Below are 21,987 nucleotides of genomic sequence, written 5' to 3' on the forward strand. Positions count from 1 at the left end.
AGTTTGCAAGCTTAAGAAGTCCATTTATGGGCTTAAGCAAGCATCCCGGAGTTGGAACCTCAGATTTGATGAGGCAGTCAAATCTTTTGGCTTCCTCAGAAATGAAGAGGAATCTTGTATATACAAGAAGTTGAGTGGGAGTAGTATTGCTTTCCTAGTCTTGTATGTGGATGACATACTTCTCATAGGAAACGACAAGACCATGCTTGAGTCAGTCAAGGAATGGCTTAAAAATTGTTTTTCCATGAAAGACCTAGGAGAAGCTGAATACATCTTGGGAATAAGGATCCATAGAGATAGATCCAAAAGGCTGATTGGACTTAGCCAAGAGACTTATATTGATAAGGTTCTTGCAAGGTTCAAGCTGGAAAACTCCAAAAGAGGTTTCATTCCCATGCAACATGGCATTTCACTTGGCAAGACTCAGTGTCCTTCGACACCTGATGAGGTCAAGCGCATGAGTAATGTTCCTTATGCCTCTGCAGTAGGGTCCATTATGTATGCCATGGTATGCACTCGACCGGATGTTGCATATGCTTTGAGTATGTGCAGCAGATACAGTCAAACCCAGGAGAGGCGCACTGGATGGCAGCAAAGAATATCCTTAAGTACTTAAGAAGGACTAAGGATGATTTCTTGGTCTATGGTGGAGATAATGAGTTGGTTGCCACTGGATACACCGATGCAAGCTTCCAAAGTGACAAAGATGATTTCCGATCACAATCTGGTTTCATATTTTGTCTCAATGGAGGGGCTGTGAGCTGGAAGAGTTCTAAGCAGAGTACCATCGCAGATTCTACAACAGAGGCTGAGTATATTGCAGCAAGTGATGCAGCAAAAGAAGCTGTTTGGATCAAAAAGTTCATTAGTGAACTTGGTGTAGTTCCTAGCATTGAAAATGGCATTGAGTTGTATTGTGACAACAATGGTGCCATTTCCCAGTCCAAGGAACCCAGATCGCACCAAAAATCCAAACATGTGCTCAGGAGATTCCATCTTATTCGAGAGATCGTTGAAAGAGGGGATGTGAAAGTAAGCAAGGTTCATACTGAGGATAATGTGGCTGATCCTCTGACTAAACCGCTTGCTCAACCTAAGCATGAGAGTCATACTAGGTCTATGGGGCTTAGGCATATGGGAGAATGGCTTTAGTTTGTTTACTTTATGTTTACAATTGTAAAGACATTTATTATGCTTTGAATGTTTATCAATAAAAGTTCATTCTTATTTAATTGTTTGGTTTAGTATTAAATAAAATGTCCAAATAACTTGTGTTTTCAAATAGGATTATCGAAAACGTTTTGATAATGGAACCCTATAAAGTGAACTGAAATCACAACTTATTAAGTCCCTAGTCTAAATCACTAAATTGGACATAAGTGATTTATGTGAAGACTAGCATGTAATTAATTGATAGTGCAGTTCCATGGGCTATGGAGACATAGGGATGTCTAATTGATTATATGGATGTATACTTGATGCATTGTGACTTGACCTAACTAGATTCTAAAAGTAGAATCAAACTTCTATATTTAGTGGATTCCTTAGACATGAGTATGTCTTAATAACCACGAGAAAATTAGTTTAACTTTGACGCTGTTAAACGCCGCGCCGTAAAAGGAGGTTATAAAGGCAGTGATCAGGTGGGCTAAGAATTGAGTGGGAGTTATGGTCATACAAGAGTGAATAAGTCCTCCTATTTGATAGGAATGGTGTCTGGGCCTCTTGATGAGCGAGAATTGAAAATTGCATGGCCATGCGGAATGGGATTAAAAGTTAATCTTTATTTGAACAGTTCGAACTCGGCGATCAAGAAACTAGAATTTGAGAATAACAGTGTGTTATCAAATTTTGGCATTAAGAGACTTAAGGAATTTAGCATTGCGTTCTTGTCTTCGGACAAGTGGGAGATTGAAGGAATTATGTCCTTAGACATTTCCGGCAATTACTAAATATAAATAGGAATTAATTATGAAGATAATAAGTTAATTATTTTAGTAATCATATTTGCTTGCTAGAGAATAAATGTGATTAGCAGGACAATATTGATTGGACCTACAACTAAAATATATTAATCCTATAAGGTCACACATATAAGCATTAATTGGAATGGACCCAAAAGGCCCGATGGCAACCGGTCTGTTAAGGGAAGAATGTTGGGCTTTGATTTTGTGTTAACCTAAAACTCTCACATTATAATAGTTATAATGTCAGGGATTTAGAAATCACGTTCATTCAATATCTGACAAAAGGAAAACACAAAAACCCTAATTCTAATTCTCTAAACGCCGTACATCCCAAACAAAGCAAGAGACAGATTGTGATCGTTCTCTTCCGTACTAGCATACGTGGGATTTAATTCGTGCTTGTGGACTGAGTAGAGGAGCAACAAGTGGGGCTCTAAGATCTTCGAAGCTTGCATACGAACGGGAGAACACGCTTCAAAGGTGATTATTCTTTCGACTTAATCTGATCTATACTATTGTTATGCATGAGATCCTGTGATAGATGTTAGGAAATTGTTTCCTGAAATTCCGCTTTATGCATCTATATGTTCCTACACCATGCTCTACTGACATAACTGTTGGGCTTTAGCTTGTTTCCTTTCTTCAATGTCCTGTAAATTTCATGTTATTTGGGAGTCGATTTTGAGATTTATTTCTCATTTTTCATTTAAAAAATGGTTGTATGTTTCCTAGATTTACTCTTGAGAATGAATAATAATATATGAAAAAAACTTCGAGAGGTCTAATTTGCTCAAAGATTGATTTGGAGGTTTTTGTAGGCGGAGATCTATTTGGAGTTTTTTTGTTCGATTGCCTGAGTTTTGTAACAAGAATTTTGATGGGAAATGGTATGTGAAGTGGTGTAATTTCCTGGTTTCTACTAGATGAAGGATATTGAAGATTGCAGAAAGTTAACAGATAGGGTTTTTATTATCTCAAATTTTTGGTGTGCATTGTTTTGATTTTTGTTTGTATTTTGTGAAATTGCTTGATTTTTTTTGGATTACGCGGATTAATGATTTGATGATATCCAGAATAGGAAAAAGAGCGTTAAGTTTAGCCAACTTTTGTAAAATTTGAAGTTTTTCAGTGGCTTGATGAATTAACTGGTGAGAGTTTTAATGGAAGCAATTTTACACTGAGATGAAGGATTAGAGGTTGTATAAGTTAGTGGTGTGTTGAGTTTATTGGTGAGAGTTTTTGTGAAGCAAGGTCAACAGTGAGGAATTATGGTAGGTGCTAAAAAGTTGATGATTGCGCGATAATTGTTATAATGAGAGTAATTTGAGGCCGAGGAGTGAATGATACTTGAGTTGGAGAGAAGTTGGATATCACTCTATGAGGAGTATTGGAGTTTACTAGATAATTACTTTGCTTAATTGGATCGAGAATGAAGGATTTAGCATTGTAATGGGTAAAGGACATGGTGTAAAAACTCACCCGAGTTAACTCGTATCGCCCAAGTTAACTAGGTTTTGGAGGCCGGCGATACGAGATATGCCGAGTTGTAAAGGTGTTTTTGAAAACGGCGAGATCTTTGCCGGTTCAACCGATTCGAATGAATTTTGTCCGCATTAAACGTTATTAACCTCACATCTACTTGGCTTTCCGCCGAATTTCCCATGTTTTCGACAAAAAGAAAGGGAAAAAGGAAAAAATGGAGAAACTCCATTGAAATAGAGTAGAGAACTCCATTTTAAGATCTAAACACAAGAGAGGAGAGAGAAGGTAGACAAAGGAATTCATTTAATTATGTCACGTGTACGGTTTAGGAGAGGGGGACTAGGGTAGGTAGTGAGTGGGGCTGACATGGGGCTTCTTTTTGAAATTTCAAATTCCTACGCGACAACCGCGACACGGTCTGGGACTAACGCATCATTTCCATTACCGAGACTCTGCGACCGTGACCGATACCGCATTTTATATCTATGTTAAAGGAGGATTCTTGGAGATTGAAGAATGTAATTTTTTAGTATAGAATCATTGCCTTTTTTCTAGGAATCTGTTGTGATTTGGTATGAAGTGCAAAGTTATCGGTTCTTGATTGTTGAAAAAGATCGATGCTTAGGGTTAATTAGGATAATATTAGTTCTTTGTGTTGGACTCAGAGTAGTGCTTGTATAATATCTATGCACACTATGAAGTTAGTTGTATTCCTTTTTTGTTTTAGCTTGCTCCTCTCTTCATGTTGCATGAAAATTCAATATTTTTTCCTTCTCCTTTGACATTTTAGGCACTAGAAAAGTTTGTACCATCATATTGTCTATACAATATTGTCTTGCACCATTCCTTTTTTGGTTTATTTAAACACCTCAATTAACCTGACAAATATAGCGAAATCTTAACAGTATGATCTATTCCGGATGCATTTGAATGACAAGTAGCATATAATTTCTTCCTTCATTGCATAGTGCAGGAAGCCTTGGTTTAGTTGGTTTTAGATAATATGTTTGAGTAGTTCTCCCTATCGTGCTGTCTTGAGAGTTGATCCTTCCTATGTTCTCTGCGTAAGAAGTCGGCTCCGTGCATTCAGTTAAAGAAGAACCACTAGACAATTACCAGCCGTTTCTTAAATCGGTAGATCGTTTCTTAGTTTCTGTATTTGCATCATTCAGGGAGTTAATCATATACTTGTAAGTTTCTCTCTTTCTACATCCTGAAAACCATTCTTGCAGATGACATTTGTGAAAGTAAACAATGGCATTATCATATTTCCATGCATACTTTGTGGTAATAGTACGTTTATCTTTGTAACTAAATATTTTTTAAACAAGGCAAACTTTAGCCACCTCTCTATATTTTTCCAATTTGGTATGTTCTAATGTGGTTCCTTCACTGGAGCTTGTCAGACTCTAATGTTTGTTTCCTTCTTTTTTCAGTATCTATCTAGATTAGTTTTTTTTTTCCCAACAGAAAGATTGGTAAAAACATGAATGGTTATGTAACTTCTGTAGATGCACAACTATTACAATTTTGTCCAACTATCACAGCTCTCAGTGTCCACTATCCCATAAGCCTTGAACTTGGGGTTCACATCCCCACTTGGTGCAAAGAACTTTACAAATAGGTGTATACTATGCAAAACCTTTATATTTAGGTGCATTTTATGAATTTTAAACATGACTTAACGGAGGACTAACGGAAAGTCATAATAGGGGTATTTGGTGAACAGTTTTGAGTAAATAGGGGTATTTTATGAATTTTGAAACGCGCAGGTGTATTTGGTGCATTATTGCAAACCTCAGGGGCATTTTATGAAAAAACCGTAAATTTAATTTCACACAAGTGCTGATCAAAAGCATATGTGTGTGTGTTCTTTATTATTTTTCTTTGGTTCATTGTATATGGTCCTACTATTTTGAGTTACTAAACATTACATTTGAAGTGAAGACTTTTCGTACCGAAATTACTGAATTTGACCTTAAAGACATGTTTCTTAGCTTATTTTCCTTTAGTGATTTGGGGTTTCTTGAAAGAGATAATGTCTTACTTTCTATAAATTTTCAAATAATTGTGTATGGGTTTTCTTTTTATTTACGTATATATTTGATCTTTGTTATGACAAATTATCTTAATTACGTTCCTTAAACTTATTTTTTACAAATTGTTTTCTCTACCTTTGAAAACCAAATCAAGATCAAGTCTGAGGAAATAATGCAAAAGTGCACTTTACTACTACTACTTTATAAGCATTTTGTTGCGATTACCAGCAAATGATTTTAACAAATTATAGTTTCGCAAATTAAACCAATCATAGTTTCACAAATTATACAAACTAAATAGCCAACCATATCATTTCACAAATAAGATTTTGATAACTTGGGGGGCGGCGCAACAACTAGTCACTAGAAAAGTGAGGCTAAATATATAGGACAATTCGGCAAAAGTTTCTCATAATAGAATCGTGTCAACTAAAAATGAATTTTCCTAAAATGAAATTGTGTCATCTAAATATGAACGGTGAAAGTATTTAGTAAACTACATATATTCTACTCCCTCCATTTCACAATATCTTACTCATTTATTTTCTTAGACACCGATTCACATCTTAGACAGTAATTATGTAATGATGATGATATTCTAGTAGGAACACCAACAAGAGGGGGGGGGGGGGGGGAATTATTATTGGAACTTTAGTGAAGTTTCTTACGAACTTAGAAGTCTTACCGTATTTCTTATCTTAATGAAAGTTGCATGTTTTTCTTGATTATGAATGATTGTAAATTATTTGTGATGACCTTTAAGATGTGATTGTGTTGCATCTGCACACTACAAGAATTTGTATCTTTAACGACAACCTAATTATGACGGGTCAAAAATTCCGTCGCAAAAGTCTTTTGCGACGGGGTAAACAACCTAACAAAGACGGGAATAACCGTCGTAAATGTCTTTTACGACGGGTTAGCGACGGGATTTTCTATTAACGACGGGTCCGCGACATGAAATCCCGTCGTTAATCATCTATTAACGACGGGTCCGCGACAGGAAATTCCGTCGTTAATCAACAATTATTGGCCTTTTACGATGGGATTTCCCGTCATTAATAGTATAATTTCTGGTAGTGGCAATGTTTAGTATTCCAAAAACAATAATTTGCACCATATTTTAGGCAAAGGTTGAGCTAGCTAATCAAATATGGCCTGACCAAATTCGAGAAGCCGAGTTTCGGAGTTTGGACAGCTTATAGCTAGACCTGTTACTACAGTTGGCTTGATTTTACCAAAACGTAGTTTATGTATTCGGGTGCACAATGTTAGTGGAATTAGACCTGCTTTTAAATGAACATATCGTTTATATACTCGATCTATTTCCTTGTATGTTAGTGGAATTAGTTAAAATGTCAAACCAACTAACTTAGTTAGATTGAGTTGATTCACTAATCAAATGTTAAGTGGATATCAACTAACTTAGTTGGTAAATTATTAAGGACTGATACCCAAAACTTGAGATAAAATCCTGTCTACACCATTTATTTACTTCCTTTTTGGATTTCTTTACACCCAAAAAAAACTAAACAAATGTTAAACACTTAAACATAATGTGAAAAGCAAGTTTTAAACTTTATACCATGCTTAAGAAACATAATTGAATCTCAAGTTTGTGTGCCCCACAACATTCGTATAATCATATCTTACATAGATGAACATTAATAAATTTAAAACCACCATACTTTATCATTCAACCATTGCGTGAAAATAAAAATAAAATTCCCCTCAAAAAAAATGAATTCATTCATAAAATTAAAACATTTTTTTTTATTATTATTCAATCTCATTAATGATTCATCTAATTAGAAACCCATGCCATAAGGAGATGAACTACATTATGATCCAAAACTAACTAAAATCACATTCTAACTAAAATTAAATTTTTTGGGTAATTGTAGGTCACCCAAAAATTGTAATTTTAGGCTGGAGGCTGAGTCCAGTCCAGTCTGATCCAATTATTAATAAGGCAATTTACCAGGAACGTTGCCAGGTGGATAATATTTACAAACAACAAAAGGCCAACCAGCACCAAATATAATACTAGCACACCCAACAGATAAACTGTCCTTCCAAACCACCTGTTTATAATGTTTACATTCTTTACCCTTCAAACAAACATTTGAATTATGATCATAGTTCTTTTTCTCCTCCACCAACTGGTTAACCGCATCAACCGCCGTAAAAGCGTCGTAGCCGGCGGCCTTGTTCTCGCCGTAAGGGCTACCGGACCTCACCAGGTCATCAGATGTTTGCTTGACTTTGTCGGCCAAGTTTTGCGCGAACGTCGCAAGGGTGGTGTTCCATTTAAGGGGTGGCACACCGACTTGTGCACGGGCGGCGTTGTGCACGTCTAGGAACTGTTTTGTATATTTTAACTTATGTGTTGTATATTTTATGCAGAGAAACAGTGACCTTGATTTTATGGCGAACAAGTTGGAAAATCTGCATATGAGTAGCTCGTGGGCTTGTTTTTCTTCATGATTAAGTTTTTCCACAATAGTGCATATAGAAATCAAGGCATGTAACATCCTGCTCGACAAAGGCCTCAGTCCCAAAATATCAGATTTTGGTCTTGCCAGACTTATGCCGCCCAATGCCACTCATGTCAATACACGGGTCGCTGGCACATTGTAAGTTAGTTTTGCTTGGCTTCCATCCAGGTCAGATTTGTAGTCATTGAGTTGGGCCTTCATATTACTATTGAAACTGAAGTCTGACCTAAAGGTTGTTGTTGCACACTTGGCTTCCAAAGACTCTTACCACTACCATTGATGGTTTATCAGTTGACTTAACAACTACAACTTACAAGAACTTAAGTTACTGTTTATTTACACCAAAACAGGCTATAACCCCTATGTAGTTTAGATAATTATCCACTTAACTCTTATTTCTCTGGATAGTTTAGTTGCTTAAGATTGTGGTGGATGCACCTGTATCAATATTGACTCTATCTATGTCCTCACTAGAAGCTTTCTAGGATTGATGTTGTTACATACAAGCATTCGAGAGGCTTGATTAAAACATAAAACAACTTCATCATCTTCTTCATTATTTCCTCTCCCCCTACTCTGTTAGACAATTCTGGTTTCCTAATTCTCAAAGGTCATTCCCCTGGTGCTCCTCCCTTTGTTTTTGCACCATTTTCTTCGATCTCTCTTCCCTGACATTATCCGAAATCTTATTTTTTTTTTGTTGATTTTTTTATGGCAACCAACAACAAGATGTTTGTGATTCAAAAGCTGGTGCTGAGCTTCTTGACTTGGTTCGCAAGGTAATTTCTCTCTTTTATTTTTTTTTTGTTTCTTGAATTAATTTAATTTTGTGTAAAAATGGTTGGTAATTTGTTGGTAATTAGTTTGAATTGTGTAAATTAGGTTAATTTAATTTGGAATGATTTTGTTGGTTTGTTCGATTAGGTACATACTATTATACTCTGCTTGGAATGGTATCTCTGTCCGTCTTTAGTTTAGTGTAAACTGGAAACAATATCTCTGTTTTTGCAAGGGTAAAGTAGTGTGCTTTAACCTTCCTATCCAAACGTTTTTATTAGTGGAGGTTTTAGAGGTCTTGGGGTAATATAAAAGTTGATCTGGGATTGAGCTATTTGAGCAAGTAGTTCAGAGTTCAGCCTATACATCAGAAGATGGTTAATGGCTCACTGTTCTGTTGTTAAAGGACCGTTTGCTGTCATTTGATTATGGTACTCTGTATTTTTGTTTGATGATAGAGAAGATTGATCGCGTGTTGGGCATAATTCTTTGCTCCATCAGTTGATTACTATTGCATCATCTAAGTTCCCCAGGGGGTTGTATTATGTAATCCTTTTCTCTATCTTATTGATTTGCATTGCATCATTTGAACCTTTTCCAAGGGGTTATAGGGCGTGTTCGGCGGTAGCGTTTGAGGTAGCGGGTAGCGTTTTGACCTAGTCAAGACGCTACTTGTAAAATTTGTAAGTGTTTGGTAAAGTAGCGATTTAGGTAGCGGTTAGCGGTTGAGGTAGCGGTTGGGTAGCTTTTGTCAAACGTTAAAATTAGTAGCGTTTAAGGTAGCGGGTAGCGTTTGACAAATTATAATAAAGTTTTAAATAATATTCTTGCTTTTATTTTTATTTTTATAATATCAACCGCTACTTTTACCGAACACTCATATTAGTTACCGCTACTTTGACAGCTAACCGTTACCCGCTACTATTCACCGCTACTCGCTACTTTAACCGTTACCCGCTACTCAACCGCTAACCGCTACCCGCTACCGCTAATTTTGCCGAACAGGGCCATAATATATGTTACAGTGTTTTTCATAATTGAGGTAGAAATAAAAATTAAAAAGCAATCAAGCAAAAACGAAGCTGACCACTGTGTTGTTTTCTTATTTGAACCGAATTTCTTACTGTTAGATTGCTATTGTTTGCTTATTTGAACCGGCTCGGCGCACGCGCGCGTGTGATTTGTCCACCCATACCACTCTCACGCTTTCTTAAACAAGAGTTACACTCATTCCCCAATTAATAAACAAGGAGAATATGAAGAGTTTTTTCCATGTGGGACTCTTTTATTTTCCCTTTGTGTTTCCCAATGAGAATTTCCAACACATTGTTCATTGGGGTTTTGGGTACCTATGCAGGTTTGAAATAAGGTGTTTTGTTGTTTGATTACTCCGTGTACATGAGGGCTTAAAACTTATTTTGCCAATTTATAAGTATGTAAGTTTAGGGACTTTTTTTTGTGGCTTGAATCAACAAGAAAGAACTAAATAGCTCCATTTTTAGTGGGCTCTTTGAACTTCAGCACCATGTCCCTTAATAATTAAGCAGAGGGTTAACCAAACAGAAGGAATTGATGTTCCTTTCCTTATTTATGTCCTGAGTTAACGTATTCGGTCATTAGATGATTACTTTTCCACTCTTTTTTCTTCATGAAATGCATTATGCACTGTATACTCTTCCTCCTTCATATGAGAATCTCGCCTAGAGCTCCATATACGGTTCTGAAATTTTACCACCCGTCTGCTTGGACTCTATTTCTTCTGTCAACTGTCCATGCCCCACCCGTCTTTATAGTCATTCAGTTTCCTTCTGGATCTTTTCCCACTATGTATTTTCTTATTGAGGTCTACAAAAGGCCTACCTCCATATACTTTTCTACAAATTGGATATTGTGAGAATGTAGGAAGGTTGGGGTAATGAGGATAGTTAATGCCTACTTAACTGACAACATAAGTTAATTTTTTTTGGGATTAAACTTACTTTGAGGTATTTTGTTGTTTAATTACTTTAAGGCCTCTTACAATAGGAGAGAATGTTTTATGCCCTCTCCCAATATATAGGATGATTCACTTCTTGTATATATTTTATGGTGCAGGACTTCATAACAAGAAAGATATATTGAATCAATCAAGTCAAGCAAGTTAATGAGGGGTAATTTTCTATCTTAGGTGGCCTTACATAGCACTAGGTTTCATGAACATTCAATGGTTCTGTACATTTTATTTTAGCTGAACGGTTACGTACATCATTTAAGCCCCGAGACCCTCGCTTTGTATGACTTAGAAATGTGGCACCAGGTATATATTATTAAATGTAGTCAATGGTCTGGGTCCTGTTAAAGGTGTTAGCCGAGTTGAGCTCATGAAAAATCTCCAATATTCAAAACTCATGCTTATAAATTGAACTAAGAGGTGTTGCATTATTTAAGATATGGATTTATGTATTATTTAGTGTCTCTCTTGTTGCATTATTTAAGCTCCTGATCGTGTTTCTTATTACGGTAATTAGTTTGAATTGTGTAAATTAGGTTAATTTAATTTGGAGTGATTTTGTTGGTTTGTTCGATTAGGTACATATTGGTATACTCTGTTTGGAATGGTATCTCTGTCCGTCTTTAGTTTAGTGTAATCTGGAAACAGTATCTTTGTTTTTGCAAGGGTAAAGTAGTGTGCTTTAACCTTCCTATCCAAACGTTTTTATTGTGGAGGTTTAAGAGGTCTTGGGGTAATATAAAAGTTCATCTGGGATTGAGCTATTTGAGCAAGTAGTTCAGACTTACTTCAGCCTATACATCAGAGGATGGTTATTGGCTCACTTTTCTGTTGTTAAAGGACCGTTTACTGTCATTTGATTATGGTACTATGTATTTTTGTTTGATGATAGAGAAGATTGATTGAGTGCCGGGCATAATTCTTTGCTCCATCAGTTAATTACTATTGAATCATCTAAGTTCTCCAGGGGGTTGTATTATGTAATCCTTTTCTATATCTTATTGATTTGCATTGCATCAATTAAACCTTTTCCAAGGGGTTGTAATATGTGTTGCAGTGTTTTTAATAATCGAGGTACAAATAAAAATTATAAAGCAATCAAACAAAAATGAAGCTGACCATTGTGTTGTTTTCTTATTTGAACCGAATTTCTTATGTTAGATTGCTATTGTTTGCTAGCGTCAATGTTTAAACTTTTCTGTTGACAATGTTGTGCATTTATGCATTGACAATGTATAAATGGTTCTATATTTTCCTGAGAATGCATAGAAAAGTTTAGTTTCTACTGTAAAAATGGGACTGATTATGTGAGGTGTGGATTGGTTTTTCATTGGTGGGTTTTTTAGAACTAGGAAAACAAGTTGGATATGGATAAAAAAATCTATACAAGTTAGGAGACAAATTATTTGGCAAAAGCTCCATTGTCTCGTAGTATTTGAATTTTCATAGTTGTATCTATGAAATTAGTTATAAATGTGTGTCTTTAATTTGATTTTAACTGGATTATATTAAACTTGTTTTGCAACAGGAACTTTCACAAAGATCATGATCATTGCTGATAAAAAAACAACAATTAAGCAGGAAAAGTTGAATGTTATTTTGTTGTAAAAATCTTTTTTCTCTCCGTAATGTTGCGATTTGTTTATGTTGAAATCAGTTTTTCTGCTGTATTTCTCAAGATTTGTTGGATTATTGTATGTATGAGTTATTGATTAATTTATTTTGGTAATAATGATACTTCATATATGTTACGTTTCAAATTAGGATAAATAAGTAGCTTGGTTTATATGTAATACAACTTTCAAAATGGATATTAAATAAAGAATGTATTCAATTACCCTTTTTGATTTCACATGTAGCAAGTGTCTTTTATTGTGAATACAGTTATAGTAACTTTCAAATTGTAATTACTATATTATGACAATAATAATTTCACAATTAATTTTTTTGCTAACTTGGGGAACGGCGCGCGTTAGCGCGTCGGCCAACAACTAGTTAAATTAAAATGAGAGGATAGACAGAATAGTTTTTATTATTGAGTTCAATTAAATTGAGTGCCTCTAATGTGAGAAACATCCAATCCGATAGACTGATACGGAGTACTCTGTAACATGATTACATAGTTACATGAATATATTGTACAACTTTTTCACTTTTACTCGCTATGATTTTAGTTTATACTGCCACCGTTTCAGAAAGTGTTTTACAGTTACTATTTGCACGGACTCCAATGCAATATTTAACTACTAATATATCCAATTTTGTATGCGGAAAAATTATAAAAAATTGATATTCTGAAAATACATACCGAGACCAATCTAACAAGATCTTACCTGTAACGTTTTGATGTATATAATAGTGAGAATTTACGGTTAAAGTTTTCATATTTTGGATACGTATTCTAAAGCGTAAAGAACTTTCAGAAACGGAGGAAGTATAGTATGACTGTTCCTCCATGTTTACTTGACTAATTCATAAAATGGAAACAATACTGGAAAACGATAACAGTACTGAACGAACCCTAAGCAAACTTTAATTTGTAACTAAAATAATACTTCGTATAATATAGCTCGAGTTTATTTGACTCGTAACACTTTCAATTTATTTAATTAACGTAAAGTAGATTGTTTTTTTTTTTTTTTTTGACTTAGGTAGAGTAGATCGTTACTACGGATGTTTCATGAAATACCCTCAATTTTCACGAAATTCTCCAAATGCCCCTCGACTTTAAGAAATTCACCAAATACCTCTCACCAAATGCTACTTAAGTAGAGTAGATTGTTACTAACCTATATTAAACCGACTATCAACTAACTGGCAGTTGTAAAACCGTAATAGCAATTGTTCAATTCAATGCATTAGCATAATAATGTAGCCACGGGAAAAAAAATAAAAATAAAAATAAAAATTCAATATTCATATGATTCCAAATTTGACCGATCGATAGACTAACCATCAAATTAGCGCCATAAAATTGTGCAAGTGCGGGAATAGCTCCAATAAACACCAAAGAACTATTTCTTTATCAACTTTACAATCATGTTGTAATATCCATAAATCATACTACTTCCGTTCAAAATGATCTTTATATTTTCCGTTTTAGTCTGTTTTATAATGTCTTTACATTTTACTTTATTCTACTTTTGAACATTAATTGAATTACTGTTAAAACCTGATAATGTAATTAGTCATGGGCTTTAGGTTTAGGCCTAATAACTCAACTTAGGCTTGTATATAACACCGTTTACACAGAAATACAAAACAAGGAAAAACAATTCCTAACATGGTATCGGAGCAATCAAACCCTAAACCCTAAAAAGTCTGAATTTTTTTTCAACCAAACTGCCTGCAATCATGCAATGGAGGAAGGTAAAATTGACCCCTCTTCTCCGTATTATTTAGGCGCGGGTGATCAGCCCGGTAACATCATTACTGACGTAATCTTGAAGGGTGAGAAAAACTATCTCGCGTGGTCTAAGGCAATCACTTTGTCCTTAGGATCTCGTCGTAAATTTGTCTTTGTTGATGGAACCATCACAAAACCAATGGGCCGCGTCTCCAACAACTGCGGGCTGCGATAACTTCGTGCAAGCAGGCCAAAGGCATGACACTTGAGGTGTATTATGCGACATTGATGGCCTTGTTTGATGATCTTAATCAACTCAAGCCACCTCACGATTGCGAATGTGGTCATTTCACGTGTGATGTCGCCGGAAAATATGCCAGGGACAAGGAGGAGGAACGGCTACACCAATTTTTAATTGGTGTTGATGATGACCATGGCCTGTATGCTGTGGTGAGGTCTAACCTATTGTCACAACAGCCACCTGCTGACTTGGAGCACGCATATGAAACAACACTCATGTTTTTGCCGTCCAGATCGACTGACCGCGGGAAAGGGTTCGACCGTCGTGACAAAACCAAACTGCACTGTTCTCATTGTCAGAAAAATGGGCATGACAATAGCACTTGTTTCAAGATTCATGGGTATCCGGAATGGTGGCCGGAGAAATCCCGTGTTGGCAAACCATCAAGCTCACGACCAGCATACTTTACCGAACGTACCAAGCCTTTAGTGCGTGCAAATGCAGTGGGAACTGGGTCCGGGCAGTCGAGCAATCCCGTTTCGGGTCCTGCTAGTGGAACAGACGCAACCAACAACAAGGTTCACGCCACATTAGATGACCTCAAGCCCGAACACATTCAAGCTCTACTTAATATGGTAAACCATCCTTCACCGGACAAAATGAGTGGTGAGTATTTTTCTTCGGCTTGGATTCTCGACACCGGGGCTTCTAATCACGTTACGGGTGATGTAACATGTCTGGTGGATGTGTGTTCTATTTCGCCTTGCCCGGTTGGGCTTCCTCATGGTGAACGAGTATTTTCCACAAAAGAAGGCAGTGTTGTTTTGGGCAATAACTTAATTCTTAAACATGTTTTATTCATCCCTACATTACGTTGTAATTTAATATCGGTGTCTCAAATGATTGATGATTCACAATGTTATGTACGATTCACTAATTCTTTGTGTGCTATACAGGACCGACGCTCGGGGAGCCTGATTGGAGCCGGTGAACGTTTGGATGGATTGTACTACTTCCGGAGGATACCTACAGTATGTGCGGTGACAGTCTCGGGTGTGTCTGATTTCGAACTGTGCCATAGAAGATTGGGTCATCCGTCGGAAAAAGTAGTCAAGTTAGTTCCTGCTGTTCGTACTAGTACGTAGTAGTCGTAAAACTTTGAATAAAGCATGCGATGTTTGTTCTCCAGCCAAACAATCTCGTCTTTCTTTTCCTAATAGTGATAGTAAGGCTAGTCGGATGTTTGAGATGATACATTGTGATTTATGGGGGTCTTATCGTACTCCTTCTAGTTGTGGTGCACAATATTTTTTAACTTTGGTTGATGACTATTCCAGAGACGTTTGGGTTTATTTGTTAAATAATAAAACTGAAGTTTATTCCGCATTTTGTTCTTTTCTCTCGATGATTAAATGTCAATTTGAGTTGTTTGTCAAAGTGGTGCGTAGTGAGAATGGCACATAATTTAAATGCATGGTCCCCTATTTCAAAGACAATGACATTCTTTTTGAGACCTCATGTGTTGGTACACCCCAACAAAATGGCCGTGCGGAATGGAAACATCAACATATTTTAAATGTGGCTCGTGCTTTGATGTTTCAAGGTAATCTTCCGGTAAGCTTTTGGGGAGAATGTGTACTAGGGGCGGTTTATTTAATCAATCGTACTCCCTCTCGATTATTGCAAAACAAAACCCCGTACGAGGTTTTATTTGGAAAAGAGCCCGAATTTAACGCATTGAAGGTATTTGGATGTTTATGTTTTGCTCATAATCAAAAGACTAAGAGCGATAAATTCGCCCCTAGGAATAGAAAATGTGTGTTTGTGGGCTATCCTCATGGCAAAAAGGGGTGGAAAGTATACGATCTTGAAACAGATGAAATCTTTGTGTCACGGGCTGTTATTTTCCATGAGAATGAATTCCCATATACTGTTGCTCAAAACTCTCATACTCAAGCCCATGAGGATAATAATATTGGTGATATTGCTGGACGTGGGGTTGGTAATCAGAATGTGCACATTGATGATAAATTCCTAAGTTACATGGAACATGTTTTGGAAGAAACCGTAGCTGATGGTAATACTTTGCTTGGCTCTCCTGTTGTGCCTAACTCATCTCATTATGATGCGGCATCTCCATGCCTCACTAGCGCAGCTACAGACTGCACAACGGAGGCGTCTAGCATGCCAACAGCTGGGCAAGCACACGGCTCACAGTCAGCCGACACTGCATCACACGACACAGGTGTGTCTTCCACTACCGCATCATTCGAGCACTTTTCTGTTCCACTGGGTCTTGGGCGTGGCTTGAGAGACCGTCACGCACCAAGCTTGCACCGAGACTACGTCGCCCATACTGTCCAGCACTCGAGTTCATCCAATAGTTCATCGTCTGCCTCTCACTCCTCAGGTACTTCATATTCTATAGCACATTTCGTGAATTGTGATAACTTTTCTTTGCGACATCGTATATTTCTTGCGGCTCTAACTGCAGGACTAGAACCCCGAAACTTCAAAGAAGCCATGACTGATGAGGGTTGGAGGATAGCTAAGCAAAAAGAAATTAATGCCTTGGAAGAGAATGAGACTTGGGTGATGGAATTACTACCACCGGGAAAGATCGAAAGCCCTTGGATGCAAATGGGTATGTAGAATAAAATTTCATGCCAATGGTACGATAGAGCGTCTCAAGGCTCGTCTTGTGATTTTTGGTAATAATCAAGTGGAGGGGATCGATTATCATGAGACGTTCGCTCCTGTCGCCAAAATGGTCATTGTCCGTGCATTCTTGGCCGTAGCTACCGCAAAGAATTGGGAACTCCATCAGATGGACGTTCATAATGCCTTCTTACACGATGATCTGGACGAGGAAGTTTATATGAAACCTCCCCCTGGCTTTCATGGTGGTAAACCTGGTATGGTCTGTCGTCTTAAGAAATCATTATATGGGCTCCGTCAGGCGCCACGGTGTTGGTTCGCTAAATTGGCCGGTTCTCTCAAAAGGTACGGGTTTTCACAATCTTATTCCAACTACTCCCTATTTACTTTGTGTCAGGGACGCACTCATCTCAGTGTTTTGGTCTATGTTGATGACCTAATTATTTCGGGCAATGACACGGCCGCGATTACTGCTTTTAAGAAATATTTGAGCGAATGTTTTCATATGAAGGATTTGGGGGTGCTCAAGTACTTTTTGGGTATTGAAGTTGCTAGGAGTCCTGAAGGCATTTTTCCTTGCCAACGGAAGTACGCACTCGACATTATTGCCGAAGCAGGTTTACTGGGAGCACGTACTGCTGGGTTTCCCATTGAACAAAATCACACTTTAGCCATTGCAAACGGTGCTCTTCTTGATGATCCAGAAAAGTATCGTCGACTTGTTGGTCGTTTAATATACTTGTCGTTCACACGTCCAGATTTGGCCTACACGTACGGTACACATTTTGGCACAGTTTATGCAGACACCTAGACATGAGCATTGGGACGCAGCCCTACGTACGGTACGCTACTTGAAAGGTAGCCTGGGTCAGGGTATTCTTCTACGTGCCGACTGTGACCTTCACTTGACAGGTTGGTGTGATTCAGATTGGGCTAGTTGCCCGTTGACCAGACGGTCAATTACAGGTTGGCTTGTTCTTCTTGGTTCTTCTCCGATCTCTTGGAAAACCAAGAAACAACAAACAGTTTCTCGTTCCTCTGCCGAAGCCGAGTACAGATCGATGGCTGCCATTACTTCCGAATTAAAGTGGCTTAAGGCTCTCTTGGACAGTTTGGGGATAGCGCACCCACGCGCAATGTCTCTATACTGTGACAGTAAGTCTGCACTTCATATTGCCCAAAACCCGGTTTTCCATGAACGTACAAAACATATTGAGATTGATTGCCACTACGTGCGTGATGCGATTCAGGACGGTATCATTCATACTTGTCATGTGAGAACTGACGAACAACTGGCATACATTTTTACTCAGGCTTTGGGAAAGCGGCAATTCTTGTATTTACTAGACAAGTTGGGCATTTGTGATTTGCATGCTCCAACTTGAGGGGGGTGTTAAAGCCTGATAATGTAATTAGTCATGGGCTTTAGGTTTAGGCCTAGTAACTCAACTTAGGGTTGTATATAACACCGTTTACACAGAAATACAAAACAAGGAAAAACAATTCCTAACAATTACCCTTCTTATCCCCAGAATATTTACAATTTTCCACTCACTTTCTCTTACTTTATTTACTTTTTTCTACACACATCCACATTTTTACACATTTTTCTTACTTTATCCTTATTTTGTTATATTTAATTAACTTTTCCATTTTTATCTTAATATTTATGCAAATAGTAACAATAAATATCTTTATTAAACGGAGGTATTGTTGTTATTACGAAACACCTTAGTAACCTCCCTTGCAAAGATCTTTATATTGTTGCTATACGCAGGTCACATGTCTTATAACAGATTTGATGTATTACGAAATGCCTTAGTATAAAGAAATATAATTTGTTGATATCATAAACTACTCCTCTGTATTTTATTAGGGGTTACATGTGACCTACACATGTATTAAAAAATTAGAGTTTTTTTTTTTTTGAGGAAATAAGGAAGGAGAGTTGAGTGTAATAAAAATAAGGCAAATTTGACAAATACAACCTAATTGGCAAATTGATTATATTAAAGCCTCATTATCTACCGATGGTGAGTTACGTTTTGCACTAATACGTTATTAAATTAAGCATCGATTCTAGAATTTTATCTTAATTATCTCTATTCTATAAAGGAACAGCTGAGGGACATTTTGGTAATGTCACTTTTCGTGTCCCCCAATTAAAAGTCAAAAATACCCTTTAATCTAACCTACCCTAACCCTTCCTCCCGTCTTCTCTATCCTCTCTTCTGATTTTTTTTGAACCATTTTTCTCTCCGTACTTCTCTCCCTCTCTCTCCTCTTTCATCTCGCTCAAATTCTTTGAATCTGGGATATTGATTTCGATCTCAAATCCCTAGCTAAGGCCGACCGCGAGATTGTTCTGCTCGATATCATTTTATCAACTCCCGAAGGTAAATCCTAGCATTTTTTTTCTTTTTTCGTCGTTAATCTTCATTTCCCTCTATTTTCTATTTCTAAAACCCTAATTGTTGATTCTTTGTAACGAAATACGAGGTGTTCACGGTGGTTTCCACAATATGTTTAGGCTCTCTCTTCGAAATTGCCGCCGCCGTCATGCTTCACCGCATCGTAATGTTTCGTCGCCGCCGCCGTCATTGAGTGAATCGACGAAAAAGTGTAACTTGATTGTGAGTTTTCCTTGAATTTCATAATTTACAGATTTATTATTTATTTTGATATTTGGTTTGATTTGGTGCTCAAAAATGGGTCAGATCCAGTACTCAAAGTACTTAGATGATACTTACAAATACGGGTATGGATTTTGAATTTGAAAAATAAAATATTTGGGGATTTTTCTTTTCTGTTTTGATAATTATTAGGATTTGTAATTAGGTGTTGATAATTTATTTTCGTTTTGGATTATTTCAGGCATGTAGTTCTTCCAGCTGAATTAAAGTTGCTAAACTTCTTCCTAAGAATCGCCTTCTGTCCGAGGTTAGTTGTTTGATCCGATTTTGGTTTTAGTTTCCTTCATTTTTTATTTCGGATTATTGATTTCGGATTGCCATAATTAAACAATACTTGGGTTGTTCGAGATTATATCTAAATTTGATGCTGTAGAGTTAAAGGTTTCTTAAATTGGTTGTGAGAATTACATAGATGATTGTTTGGTTTGTGAGACGCCAGAGGTTTGGATTTGAATTTGAATATTATGGGTATCAGTTTTGGTACCCTCTTAGGTTCAAGGAAGATATCTACCTTTAGAAGGAATGGTAGATTTCAGAATTATATAAAAAACTTAAAATTGGAATTGAATGGTATATTTCGCGTGCATACCTTTAGAATTGGAATGGTAGAATTCTCTCTTTTGCTTTGTTCAAGTAAATGCAAGTAAAGATTCCCTCCCATTGCTGGTGAAAGTAAGTCTGCATTTTATATCTTAATATTGTATTGGCATACCTTTTATTGTTTAATCCTTTCTGTATTGTTGGAAATGTTGCTGCTTAGCCCGTTCCTTAAGCGCGCGTAAAGTAGTTGTTAAAAGTTTGCGTTGATTCAAAATTGTGCAGTGTGGCTCATATACCGAGAACTTTCATATATAATGGAGAAAGACCTTCACAAAGATTTCTTTAGTTTCTTCTCTTTCAGCCATTATACTTTTGTCCATGTAATTTATAACCTACTCTACAATATGCTATGATGTTCTTTTTAACTTTGGGTTGGGAATTCCTATCCTACTTTAGGTCTCACATGATTTTGCAGTATCCAAACTTTTGGCATTGAAATTAGGAGTGTTTCACTATGGTTCCTATCATTAGTCTCTTAAATCCAACCCCAAATTAAGTTACCAAACTCCTTGAAACCTATAGTAACCATAGTAGGAGACATAGCGAGGAGAGTAAACCCGATGGTGGGACTCATTGTTTTAGTGATTATGAAATACGTAGTCAAGTGCTTGCACTGTCATTTTAGTTAAGCCTTAATTATTGTGCTTTCTATGGTGTTGGGTCTCAATGTGATTCTTTGACTGTGGACTGTGGTTACATCTTCGGCTCTGGGTCGAGACAGACTAATAAAGCTCTCACCTTCTTCGTAGGATTTCAGTTCTTGATCCTGTCGCTTGAGTGCCTCTTTCAACCTTTTTGGCAGTTTTGGTTATTATGTAAGTCTGCTTAGTTTGACTCATTGTTTTGGTTATTATGCAATTAGCACCTGTTTAAGTTCCCCTCTTGATATCATCTCTTCTAAATGCTGCCAATTATTGGAGTCAAAGTTATATGAATTAGGTTCCTACGGTCTCAAGTTCTTTGAGTTGGTCTCTTAATTAGATTATCACTGTCATGTAAGTCACTTGAAGGTGATTCATTATCGAGCAGTGAAACTGTGCTCCCATTACCAGTGTAGCTTCCAGTTGATGGAGATCCACATACGTTATCCTTTTCCACACCACTTAATAAGGAAGACTCAAAGGTGCAATATATCCCTTGAAGATTTCTAAGATTTTGCATTTTTGTATATTGACCTTGGTTTAGATCTTAGAAGAAAATCAATGTAAAAAGAAAACCAATTCTGCATATATTGAAGCAAATAAACAGGCTTCAGTAAAATAAACAGTGCACTGGACAGAGTTTTCCTCACAACAATGGTGATGTCTACATCATTAGCCAGCAACTCTTGGAAAAACAGAAGAAAACAGCAGCACCTGCACTTCTGATATGTGCAGATTGGTTCAAGTTTCGCCATTTTTGTATTCTTATATTCTCTCTCCTCTGGTGCAGGACTTGCGGCTGAATCATCCTTCAAGTTTCACGAAAAACAAGAGATAGGGTAATGAAAGAAAAAGGCGAAACACTTAGGTAGAGTTTTGTATTCAGGCTATTGGTCTTTTTTGTAAGCTTCTTTGTTTGGGCCCAATATTTAAGCCCAATGTTGGCCTTTAACGAGTTTACGTTAGCATCATTATGTTAAGTTTCTGTCACTGCATAATTACTTTTATTCAACTACATCATTGTGTAATTTAATATTATTATATTTTTATTTTGA

General features: G+C 36.9%; 1 protein-coding gene across 1 annotated transcript; it reads right to left on the reverse strand.

Moving 5' to 3' along the window:
* Window positions 1–7,315: 7,315 nt before the first annotated feature.
* LOC130462391 (pathogenesis-related protein 1C-like) lies at window positions 7,316–8,105 on the reverse strand. Its single transcript, XM_056830535.1, has one exon. The coding sequence runs from the start codon at window positions 8,020–8,022 to the stop codon at window positions 7,453–7,455; it is 570 nt and encodes a 189-aa protein (XP_056686513.1). The 5' UTR covers window positions 8,023–8,105; the 3' UTR covers window positions 7,316–7,452.
* Window positions 8,106–21,987: the final 13,882 nt, after the last annotated feature.

This window comes from Spinacia oleracea, chromosome 6 (genome assembly GCF_020520425.1).
Source record: "Spinacia oleracea cultivar Varoflay chromosome 6, BTI_SOV_V1, whole genome shotgun sequence".
NCBI lineage: Eukaryota > Viridiplantae > Streptophyta > Magnoliopsida > Caryophyllales > Amaranthaceae > Spinacia > Spinacia oleracea.